At 40.5% G+C, this 12,960-nt stretch overlaps 1 protein-coding gene across 2 annotated transcripts in view; it reads left to right on the top strand.

Moving 5' to 3' along the window:
* P4HA3 (prolyl 4-hydroxylase subunit alpha 3) overlaps nucleotides 1-12,960 on the top strand; it is a 44,331-nt gene that overhangs the window by 9,448 nt on the left and 21,923 nt on the right. For both annotated transcript variants that reach the window (XM_055423659.2, XM_055423660.2), the window contains exons 3-6: nucleotides 145-368; nucleotides 5,344-5,493; nucleotides 10,670-10,721; nucleotides 12,631-12,794. In XM_055423659.2, the coding sequence (XP_055279634.2) occupies nucleotides 145-368; nucleotides 5,344-5,493; nucleotides 10,670-10,721; nucleotides 12,631-12,794 (590 nt within the window). The remainder of the gene's footprint in view (nucleotides 1-144; nucleotides 369-5,343; nucleotides 5,494-10,669; nucleotides 10,722-12,630; nucleotides 12,795-12,960) is intronic.

The raw sequence follows: 12,960 nt of genomic DNA, 5'->3' as shown, positions 1-12,960 counted from the left end.
CAAAATCAGATAAAACATTATCTTTGCTCATGAAAATATTACGAGCTTAGTGACTATAGTAATTTAGGTGATGATGCCTCACTGTATCAAATGCTTACTGCCTGTTTTTTGAGTGATGGATTGACGCTTTCATGACCTCCACAGCTCTCAAGGATGGTTATGAGAGGGTGGAGCAGGACCTGCCAGCCTTTGAGGACGTTGAGGGAGCAGCAAGGGCCCTGATGCGGCTGCAGGACGTGTACATGCTCAATGTGAAGGGACTTGCCCGAGGCGTCTTCCAGAGAGTCACAGGCTCTGCTGTCACTGACTTGTACAGTCCCAGGCGACTTTTCTCCCTCACCGGGGATGACTGCTTCCAAGTTGGCAAGGTAATGGTATTCAGAGAGAGGGCAGATTGCTCAGCTCTCTTTCTAGGGGATAAAATCACTATACTTTGATTGCTGTTATTAATACATATTTCTAATCCTGCCAGCAAAATTGGAAATTGGGCATTATTCTCCATTTTCAGATGAGATGAAGGAACTGAGGTTCAGAGAGGGTAAATGTTGCCTAAAGTTACACAAGTAGAACTAAATTTTGAATCTGTGTCTTTTAACTCTGAATCCCATGCTGTCTCCATAATAGCTAGGGTAATCACATACTTAAGACACTCCTGAGAGTGAAGGAAGTGTTATTAGCCAGGCTGACAGACATAAAATGGGACTGTCTTGGGCAAAATGGCCCTTTGGTCACTATGACCATAGCACTCCACCAGTAGATGGACAGCCAAGTGGAAAGGAGAAGCAAGGTCCAAGGATGGGGGAAAGGAAAGGAAATGGTGATGTGAAAGTAAGATCACAGAAACTCAGCCTCCTGGGACTTTATGAAATCCCTTGACACATTTCCTAGCCACTTAGAGATACTAAAGTAGTGTCAAAAAACAAACCATTTGGGAATTCCCTGGTGATCCAGTGGTTAGGACTCTATGCTTCCACTGCAAAGGGCATGAATTTGATCCCTGGTCAGGGAACTAAGATCTCACAAGCCAAGTGATGCAGCCAGAACTAACCCCACATTGCCATAAAATTGTTTGAGAAAATAGACTTTAGGAACCTTCCGTATGAGATATTTAACTGATCTTTGTTCAGAAGTTTTGAGTACACTTGAGGTTATTTTACAGTATACTCTTTGTTAGCCTTTGTAAGTAATGGAGTGAATCCTTTTTAATTTTGAAGATGCATACCGCAGGAAAGTGAATTTTCCCCAGCCCCTGCAGTATTCATTAGCCAGTCTGAGAGTGGGCCTCATGTGTCCTAAATCCAAGTTTTGAGAATACATCCTCCAAATTAACACAGAGTGGGTTGCCCTAAGCCTCTCCATGTATAACTTTTCCCTTTCTGAGATCCTAATAGAATCAAGCTCAGTCATCATGTTCATGGCTAATTTAAAATGAAGTCAGTTAAAACAGTTCCATATATGGTACCAATATATGCTTCCTTAGTGAGGCTTTTCGGAGACTAAAACCATATGTTGAAAATTCAGTTAAGTCATTTCATGAAAGTCTCACTGACAATCATCATTTCTGTATTTATTTTGAAAGATAAAACATTTCAAATATAAGAAAAGTACACACAAAATAAGCAGTTTTATCTATAATTGAGATGAAATATATGTTCAACTTTTGCTGTATTTGTTTCAGATTTTTTTTCCAGATTTTTAAAAAAGAGTGTAAAGATAGCCAAACGCCCACTCCTTTTCCTTCTCACCACCCCAACCCTTTCTATTCTCCCTTGCCCAGGTTCCAAGCGACCACTGTCCTAAACCAAATAGGAAGTGCTCTTGAGTCACTTAGCGCCTTGTATCTGTAACATTTTACCCATTGATGCATTTATCAGTTCAGTTCAGTTGCTCAGTCATGTCCGACTCTTTGCGACGCCATGGACTGCAGCATTTATCAGTAGTTCATTCCTTTCTATTGCTGAATAGTACTCTGTTGTTTGAATACACCACAAACTGTTTATCAGTCTCATGTTGATGGAGTCTTAGATTTGTTTCCAGCATCAGCTGGAATAATACTGCTGCTTTATTGGTGTGTCTTTCTGTGGACATTTGTGTTAATTTCTCTTGGTTAAATACCTGGGTTCAAGAATAAACGTAGATAATTATTAGCATGTAGACAAGTCTGTTTTATCTACATGCCCTCAATTCCCTCCTCTATCGATTATTTTAAAGCAGATCAGTCTTTTCTTCTGAAATGCTTAATTGTCTAGTTCTTCTGTTTCACTGTTGTGTCAGTTGTCTCTTGCTCATGGTCTGTTATTTCCTGACATAGTTTGTCATGTTTGATTGTAAGCTTATTTTTAGCAGGATTCCTCCCCCACCCCCAAATAGAGTCTTTCTGCCCAGAACTGTGGGAATATCCCTTCATAGAGTTCTGGGTTTTCTTCTTTCAGGTACTCTGTGGTATCACTAGCCTTAGAGTCCTTTGTTTTTCCCCCTCTACATTACATCCCCATGACTTATTTATTTTATAACTGGAAGTTAATACCCTTTGACCCTCATCATCCATTTCACCGACCCCCTACCCTGGCCTCTGGCAAGCAATCTGGTTCCTATATTTATGGGCTTGGGGGTTTTTGTTTCTGCTCTTTTTTTTTTAAGATTCCATGTGTAAGTGAAATCATATGGTATTTGTCTTTCTCTTATTTCATTTAGCATAATGCTTCAAGGTACATCCATGGTGTCACAAATGGCAGGATTTCATTCTTTTTAATGGTTGAATTATATATGTGGGTGTGTGCATCATTTTATTCATTCATTCACCTATTGATGGACACTCAGGTTGTTTCCATTATCTATTTCTCTGAATTGTAACCAGACAGAAACAAACCCACTTTCTTGACTCCTTGTGGCAGTGGATAGATTATTTTTCTGGTCAATTCTTTCCCGTAAAGTGTAGTTTTTCATGGGTTTCAGTTTTATGAGTGTGTCTTAAATCCAGTTTTTTTAAGTTTTTGAGGTCTATAAAAGGTTCATGTACTGTCCTCCTGTGGGCATTATAACCTCAGATTACTAAATACGGAGGTTACTAGGACTAACACCAACCCCATCCCAGGCAGCTTCAGCATCTGCTCATCAGATTGTTACTTGGATTTTCAGCTTCTCTTTTATTTCTGGTACTTGGATATTTCCCAATCTTTCTAAAAAATATATGATTAAATACTTTTTATATTTTATTCAAAATTTCTAAGTCTTTGTGGTTAAGGATGGATTCCAGTTACCTGTCTGCCATGTTGCTAAGACTTAAAGTTCCTCATAGAAATCTTAATTAAATAAATTGTTAACTTAGCAGGAAAAGTTCAGTCATTTTTTGGTTATTCTTCAAATTAATGTTTTTCAAATAGGAAACTTAAGGACCAGAAAGATAACACAGCAGGCTAATGGCAGATGGGGGCTAGGAATGGACTTGCTGTCTAGGCAGCAGAATTGCAGTATCTCCAGATTCTGCTGTTTTTCTGCCTGTGGGGAATTATGTCTAAATTAGATCATTTTGCAAGAGGCCTTCCAAATCTGTGACTCTATAATTCCATACTGTTTCCGACATCAATTTCCAGGAAATTCCACCTTCAGGTCTGGTACTCTAGTTAACTGTAAGCTCCTAGGAGACAGGAGCTATGTCTAGTGCATGTTGCCATAGTCCCCACACTTTCTGACATTTAATGAGCTATGAGAGCTGTTCACTGAGCTCTCATAGCATTCCAGTGTCCACCTTCATTAAGGTGTCTAGTACATTATATCACAATTGCTGATTTACTCACGTGCCCCTTGGTTGATTGCAAGCTCTTTAAGGGCAGGAACTCCAGGTACATTATAAATACAGTAAATATTAAATAAATAGATGCATTTAATTCATTAGTCACATTGCTCCCAACAATATCTTCCTAAAAACATGACAGTCACAGCTCTAATTAGTGAAGCCCATATAGCCTTTTTATGTTTATTCCCTGCTTCGCCTTGCCTTAGACTATAGTCACAATATACTACTTGAACACATTCTTGCTTTTGGCTTCTGTTTCTACCATTCCCTCATCATAAAATGCCCTTCATCCCAATCTCTGCTCATTGAAATTCTTTTCCTTGTTTAAGGAAGACTCAGATGGCATTTATTTTCTTAAGTTTTATATTTTTTTATTAGAGTGTAACTTCCACGGTAGCTCAGATGGTAAAGCGTCTGCCTACAATGTGGGAGACCCAGGTTTGATCCCTGGGTTGGGAAGATCCTCTGGAGAAGGAAATGGCAACCCACTCCAGTACTCTTGCTTGGAAAATCCCATGAACGGAGGATCGTGGTAAGCTACAGTCCATGGGGTCGCAATGAGTTGGACACAACTGAGCAACTTCACTTTATTGGAGTATAGTTGATTTACAGTGTTGTGCTATTTTCTTCTGTACAGCAGATGAATCAGTTATACATACATATATCCATTCTTCAGGTGGCACTTCTTCCATGAAGCTTGCTGAGATTCTCAAGTCTCCTCCTTTCTTTATGCCTCCACAGCACGTCATATAATGGCAAATAATTGTGCCATTCTGCTCAGTATTCTAGTTACTTCAGTTCATATTTCTCACTTCCCATTTTTGGCTGTGCTGCATCTTTGTTGCTGCACCTGGGCTTTCTCTAGTTGTGACAAGTGGGGGCTACTCTCTAGTTCGGCGTGCAGACCCCTCATTGCAGTGGCCTCCCAGGTAGTGCAGTGGTAAAGAATGTGCCTGCCAATACAGGAGATGCAAGAGACGCAGGTTTGATCCCTGGGTCAGGAAGATCCCCTGGAGTAGGAAATGACAACCCACCCTGGTATTCTTGCCTGGAAAATTCCATGGACAAAGGAGACTGGTGGGCTACAGCCCATGGGGTGGCAAAGAATCTGACACGACTGAGCACACACATACCTTTGTTTCAAAGCATGGGCTTTAGAGCATGTGGGCTTCAGTAGTTGCAGTTTATGGGCTCCAGAGCATGGGCTTGGCAGTTGTGGCACATACATAGGCTCAGCTACTCCTCAACATGTGGAGTCCTCCCAGACCAGGGACTGGGCCGTGTGCCCTGCATTGGCAGGCTGGTTCTTAACCATTGGACTACCAAGGAAGTACAATATAAATTTTTAAAATGTGAGAACACTTCAGTATTCTCCACACCTAGTTACGTTGTCTTGTATATAATAGATGCTTAGTATATTTAACTTAAATGAGTTGGAAAGAAAACTTGCCTTCTTGGGTTTCAAAGGCCCCTCACAATTTTGCATTGTTATTTCCTTTCTCTACCTGTGAACTAAACCTCAGTGGTGGTACTTGTGTTCCCTGCAGGTGGCCTATGACATGGGGGATTACTACCATGCCATTCCATGGCTGGAGGAGGCTGTCAGTCTCTTCCGAGGCTCTTACGGAGAATGGAAGACAGAGGATGAGGCCAGTCTTGAGGATGCCTTGGATCATTTGGCCTTCGCCTATTTCCAGGTAGGGGAGCAAGCAAGAGACTTTCTCCTTTCATCACAGTAAAGCATAATGCTTTATATCTGCTTTACCACTTTGTCAGCATTTTCACGTCTTTGAATTTATTTCATCTTCCTAACAGGACTGAATGTGTCAGCCAGGGCAGTTGTTTTATTATTTCCATATTTCTCATGTGAGTAAACTGAATGTCCAAAGAATTCCTAACTTGTTACAAAGTTCACAGAGGTCAGATTAGAGCCTGAGTCTATTTCTTCCTCAGTACTCTTTCCAATGCGCTGACCTGACTACTTTAAAATCATTATCTCCAATGTAGGAGGCGGTTTCTCACCTGTATCATCAGCAGCTGCATTTACAAATGTTTAGTGGTTTCACAGTCAATGCAGGTCACTCTTTTGCACTCTCAGCAATTCATCACTCTTGCCATGATATTGCCAATGTCAAGGAAGAAGTTTGATTGTTATCTTCTCCCATCTGCTGTCAAGTCCAACTGTAACGTGAATTGTGTCCAGATACAGAGCTGGTGTCATTGGTCCAGAGCATCAGCTCATTGCCTCCTGTAGGTGTTGTTTTTCATTGGCACCATTGACCTGTGATCTGTTGTGTCCCTCATGAAAGCTCATTTCTCTTCTTGTGGGAGCTGCCATCCTAACCCCACGTCCACCAGAGTTGTATAGTCTTTAAGAATAGGCTGGAAAAATCACTACAGAGTCAGTTCCTTAGAGTTTCCAAAACTAATAAACCATTTCTGCTCCACACATTCTTTTTTCTTTCCCCCTTTTCCTGAGAAAGGGAGGAGGATGTGGGTGGTCCAAACCTGTGTGTTGCTGCCAAAACAGATTTATTCTCAGTGCTGCAAATAGGCCTTTTCTTCTCATGGAAGATCCTGGCTCTTTGTTGTAAAGCTTTCCAGGGTGCTCTTCCTATCTCTCCTGCTTAATTGCTATTAAAGCTGAAATAGAATCACTGTGATGCAATAAAGGGTGAGAAGTAATTGAATTTTAATAGAAGCAAATGGAGAATTGACATGGAGACTCAGAGAAGATAAACTAAAGCAGCTCATTCTGAAAGATAGAGTTTTAGATACAATGTCTAATAGTTTGGGGTTTTTTCTCCTATGATAACTTAGATTTCTCCTCTTCTCACTTGTGAACTCTCCCATCTACAGTTGTGCTTTGTCTGGTAAATATTATTCATCTTACCAGGTGTAACTCAAATGTCTCCTATTTTGTGAAGCCTTCTTTAATTCTCTTTAGACCCCTCAGACTCTCCTTCTTTGTGCTCTTAGAGAGAGAGAGAGAGAGAGAGAGAGTGTGTGTGTGTGTGTGTTTATGCCACAATAATAAAACACATTGGCACTGTCTTACAGGCAATTTCTGGTCCCCTTTTTACGACTAGTAAATTAGGGATGAATGTTCCTCGTGGATCTTTCATTAACATATAAAATTGTGTATCTATATACACCACAAAAAGTATAATATATCATATGATATGTAGTACTATCATTTAATACATTTTCAGGATATATTTTAGTAAAAAATCATTTCAGTAACTGCAAATAATGAGAAACAGCGTGTAGTAACTAAACTATAGGCTCTGAAGTCAGGCAGACCTAGGTTCGAGTTCTGTGAAAACTTGGGTAACTTACTTAACCTCCCTAGACCTTAATTTTCTTTCTTTTTGTTTTAAAGCTTCAGTTTTCCTCTATGATCAGACTTTTCTTCTTTCTTCTTTTTTTTAAAAAATACTTATTTACTTTTATTTACATGTTTATTTGGCTGCATTGGGTTTTAATTGCTGGACTTGGGATCTTTGGTGCACAGGCTTGGTAGTTGCAGCCCGTGGGCTTAGTTGCTCTGCAGCATGTGGGATCTTAGTTCCTGACCAGGGATCAAACTTGTGTCCCCTGCATTGGAAGGCAGATTCTTAACCACTGGACCACCAGGGAAGTCCCTAAATTTCTTATCTTTAAAGGGGAATAATAATGATAATGTGGGAGTGTGGAAATAATTTTCCCCATAACCTTCTGAGTTTTTGGCTGAGCCCTCCCTGTAATATAAGACAGATTAATAAGAGAACAGTAAACGTAAGTTAACTAACATGTATACCTCCTGCAGACATGGGAGATATTTGAGGGTGGGGGATGAGTAACTCCCTGAGAGGATCTAAACCTTCATCTTAAATATGATGTATCCAGCTAAAGACAAAAGAAAGGTATGGGGGAGCCAGTTCTGGGAGGTGACCAGACCAAGCAAGCAAGAATAAGGCACCAATAGGTACCAATTAGGTACAATTAGGTACCAATAGATTTAGGGTGCCTTCTCCATTGGTAAGATTTTCTTGTGATGCAGAGTCATCCTTCTCTTTCAGGTACACGAGGGAGATAACCCTCACAAAAGGAGATTTCCATTGTAAATATAAATTTCCCTTATGAAAGCGTAGCTTCTACTCTTGTTTAAAAAATTTCTACTGTATCTCTGATGTTTCTCAACATAATTAGCTCAAATAATCCTTATGCCAAAGAGGCATATTTGGGGATGGCATATTCTGCTACCCTTTGTTGACTTAAAAAAATGCACAGTGTGAGAGTTGTGCATCAGGTTTTATTTGGGGCAAAATGAGGATTGTAGCCCAGGAGACAGCACCTCAGATAGCTCTGAGAAACTGCTCCAAAGAGGATAGGGGGAAGGTCAGTATATATGTGATTTTAGTGAAAGGGGAGTGCATGCAATCAAACACATGTTTTTTTTTACAGAAGGTTTCTATTAGTCTTGAGCAGTTGTCACCATGAAAATTTTTAGTGCTTTTCTAGAAATGAGGAAATATAAGAATTGGGCTTATAAAATCAGCTTCTCAAAATATCTAACTATATGAAGACCTGTTCCGCCAGTTTTTCCCAGTGCACAGAGTGCCTCATTTCTGCTCTCCACCCTGAACTATGTTCAGGGGGGTGTTGAAAGTCAGTAGCTGAAGCAGCTCGTGATTTAATCCTTGTGGATGTAGATGGAAGTGCCCATGGCAAGTGCCAGTTTGTAGTTGGCACCTTCAGTGCTCACCTCAAAGGGTCAGCATGAGGATTAAATGAGCTAATACATGTAAAGCCCTTAACCCAATTCATAACACATATGTTCTCAATAAAGGTAAGCTATCTTTACAATATACACAAATATGTGTTCTCCTTTTTCTTTGAGCATTATTTACTATACACATTTCCAGAGAAATTTAACTGGGATATCAAAAGTAGCTCTAACTGTTCTTGATAAAACATAATTTTATCTCCTGATAAAGCCCTTCAGTTTTAAAAATACATAAAATTAATATTTTAGCTTTCTTCATCTCAAAGGGTTTGAAAATCTATAACCCTGAGTTAATATCTGACATTATAAGATATTAGTAGATTAACTACCCCTCTGTTAAGTACAGAACAGAATAATTCATGGTATTAATTAATTAGAAGCAATCTATATGCCTAACAATGGTGGAATGGTTAGATTGTCTGTGATGGAGCTTCTGGATGGAATGATATGCAGCCATTAAAAATGCTATCTCTCTTGTACAAACATGTTCACAGCAGTACTGTTCACAACCGCCAGTAGGTGGAAAGCTTTCCAAGTATCCATCGGTGGGTGAATGGACAAGAAAAATGTAGTGTATATGTACAATGGTATACCAATCGGTCTTTAAAAAGAAGGAAACTCTAACACATGCTCCCACGTAGATGAAACTTGACATGCTAAGTGAAACCAGTCACAAAAAGACAAGTATAGTTTGATTCCATTTGTATGAGATTTCTAGAAGAGTTGAATTTATAGAGACAGAAAGTAGACTGATGGTTACCAGGGGCAGAGGGGAGGAGATAATTGGGAGTTGTTGAGTTTGAGTGAACTCTGGGAGTTGGTGACGGACAGGGAGGCCTGGCGTGCTGTGATTCATGGGGTCGCAAAGAGTCGGACACGACTGAGCGACTGAACTGAACTGAATGAGTAGAGTTTCAGTTTTGCAAGAGGAGAAAACTATGGAGGTCGTTTGTACAACAGTGTGAATATATTTAGTACTACTGACCTGTACACTTGGAAATGATTAAGATTTATGTTAAATTTATGTTTACCACAGTGAAAAGTACTAATTAAAAAATGCTGTTTCTGAGGACTGTGTAAAAATACAGAAAGTACTCCTGATTACACTGTAGAGGGAAACAATCAGGATATGAAAATGTGTAATAAATATGACTGTAGCTGTGTACACACTATGTATTGTTCCAAAGTGCTTGAAATGCCTGTGGAACCTTTACCCCCATTTCTCATATGTTTTATAGTGTTCTTCTTGCTTTTATTATTAAAAATGCATCTTTTTAACATGCAAAAGCGAAATGATCAGAAGGAAATACAGGTCTAGTGACTTATCATCATTTCACAGCACCCAGAGCAGGATGACATTGGAGAAGGAAATGGCAACCCACTCCAGTGTTCTTGCCTGGAGAATCCCAGGGACGGGGAAGCCTGGTGGGCTTCCGTCTATGGGGTCACACAGAGTCGGACGCGACTGAAGTGACTTAGCAGCAGCAGCAGAGCAGGATGACAGCCCACCCGCCCCGAGTTCTGTTCCCCAGGCTTGTCTGGAAAGCCTGTGTTTACTTTGAACCGTGTGTAGCCCAAGGTTGAATGGCTGCAGGGAGGGTCATTGCTATGCAGTGGGAATGGTTCAGGTTTAGCTCTTCCTTTTTCTTCCTCTCACTAACTTTGTGAATTCTCAGAAGTGCTGAACCTGGGGAACACATCATATTCTTAGTAGGATTGTTGCAGTTCCATATTAACGTTTACTAATAAAATATACCAAAATAACAACACCCTACAAGTATATGGTTTTGCATGCTTTGAAAGATTTGAGGGAATTTTAAGAAAGTTTATTTTCATTTATTTTTCTCCCTTCCCTGGTAAGGGTGGTAATAAGTCATTTGTAAATGAGGCAACTGAGAAGACCTGATTTGCATCAGGGCTGCAAATCCTGAATTAGGACAGAGAACCTCTACATTTTAGTCTGCAGCTCATTTCAGGGAATAAGCTTACTATCTCCTATTGGTAAGCTTATTTCAGAGGGTTTTTTAAATCCATTTAATGGTTCATTAGGGGAGATATCCTCAGTGCAGTTAACTCACTCGTTTCCTTTTCTTTCTTTTTTACAGGCAGGAAATGTTTTGTGTGCCCTCAACCTTTCCCGGGAGTTTCTTCTGTACAGTACGTAATGATAAAAGATAACCACAGGTCAGACCTGTGGGAAATCCCTCTTGCTCTTGGCCTTTCATCCCTGCAAATGAAGTATAGTTATTTTTATTTTTCGAATTTCATAATCCAAGGCACATTTCTAATTTTTATTAAATCTTAACGTACTGTTCAGTGCACCAGGGGGAGTTTTTAAGTTCTTTGGAAGTGCTAAGAAAAAGATACCAGCTTGTGCCTTCCTCCTCCACCCCTATTGAGTCATATTAGTGTTGCTTCAGTGGGGAACAAGTCCTAGGTTGGGAGCCAGTTTCTTCAGGGACATTTGAAGATCCAGGTTTTGGGACTAGACCTGGGAATGAGTGCAATCAATGAGAGCTGTGTGTGCAAGAAGGAGAGCGACTCAGCAGGGTTGTTCACTTTGGCTGCTCACAGAAAGATAGCAATTCTTCTCTTTATACTGGAGCTCACTTTGCTATGCAAGCCTCCTGCCCAGCTGGCCACAGAGTTCAGCTTCAACCCTCTCAGGCAGCGTTTCACCAGAGTTAAACTGGGAGAGAGATTTGCTAGCTTAACTCTGCTTAGATATTTTGCTTAAAATTTTGGTGGTAGAGGGCTTCCCAGGTTTTCTTTTAATAAGATGGATACTAAAAGATATGTGTATATACAGATATGTCTATGTATCAGATATGTTAAGATACATAATAACCATTAACAAAATTAGGTTGACCAAAAAGGTCATTAAAAGCCCAAACAAACTTTTTGGCCAACCTAGTATTTATGATGTATTTCCTGTAGCACTTCAAAAAATATGTATCACTTTTTAATGAATCCATTTAGTAACATTATTCCTTTCTGATAGTTTGGCAAACAGTAGGATAAGGCAGTAGCTGTGTGGTCTGGAAACATGTGGACAGTTAGTCCTACCCCCTCTTTATTTTTTGTGCTTTAAAATCTCTGCATATCCCCCGAGAATGTAAATTGTGCACTATTAAAGGTGAATAAGTAGACACAGCAAACTGAAATTCCTTGTTCCATAAATGGTCTCGCAATATTTTCATTGGTATTTTGGGCCCACTGTTTCTATTCCTCCAAACTTTATTTCTCCTTTGGTTAAAAAAAGGATGATAATTTCTGTCCCCTCATTTGCCAGAATGATGGTAATGGTGGAAGTGGTTAGAAGCACATTGAGCTCCTCAGAGAAAGATGCTTTGTGACCCTTACAGCAATGGAGCACCTCCTTCTGAGATGCACTGAGATAATGCAGAGACTAGCTGGCCATGGGTAGCTGTCAACTCATGGCGGATCTGCACCCAAAGTGGGCACAAACAAGACACAAGATCCCTGTCGGGACCTTGGATAGAACCAATGTCTAGAACCCTTTTGTCCCATACTGCTCTGTTGTGTCTAGGCCAGGCAGGGATTCTGAGGAATCTAGTAGAGTTGGGAATAATTTAGCTTCCAGTTCTCTAGGGAAGAATAGAGCAAGTCTCTCTGCTGTAAGCTTTGGCTCTCTGGACTTCTCTTTCATAGCACTTTCTTGTTGTGTTTTGTTGTAAGTAGTTAGTTAATGTGTCTTTTCTCTGATAGACTCTAAACTCTGAGAGTTTAGCCTCTAGCACAATGTCTGGTACATGTTACTGAGTGGACGGGTGAATGAATGATTGAAGCTTCTTCCCTATACATAAAACTGACCATCACACTATCCTGTAGCCCCATCCTCAGGATTCGTTGGTCTAAGAGTGTTCCTCCAGCTCTACCAGGCCCTACTTAATCCTACTCTAAGGGTGAGGGCCTTACAAGTTGTCCAGGTGTCCAGGTGCTGGCTGTGTGTAACAGTGAAGCTGCAGGAAACCTTGGCAGCACTCCCTGGGGCCACTGTTTGTTAATCTGTTAATTTGTATTTTTCCCTGCTGATTTCTTCCAGGCCCAGATAATAAGAGGGTGGCCAGAAATGTCTTGAAGTATGAAAAGCTCTTGGCAGAGAGCCCTGACCAGGCTATACCAGAGACTGTCATGCAGAGACCCAATGTGCCCCACCTGCAGACCAGGGACACCTACGAGGGGTTATGTCAGACCCTGGGTTCCCAGGTACCACTTCTCACAGGAAGGAGAAGGGGGAACCAGCTTGGGGGATGGGAGAAAAGGTAGAATTGGGACAATTTGAAAGGAAAAACTGATGCATTAAAAAAATTAATAAAGCTCACTTGGACAGCATCAGTGACTGAATTCTGAATCTGCTGAATTTCAGGTTTTT

This window comes from Moschus berezovskii, chromosome 14, assembly GCF_049115385.1.
Source record: "Moschus berezovskii isolate FMDL1 chromosome 14, NW_MosBer_1.0, whole genome shotgun sequence".
NCBI classification, from domain to species: Eukaryota; Metazoa; Chordata; class Mammalia; order Artiodactyla; family Moschidae; genus Moschus; species Moschus berezovskii.
The sequence above is the reverse complement of the archived record's forward strand: the minus strand, read 5'-3'. Positions and strand labels throughout refer to the sequence as shown.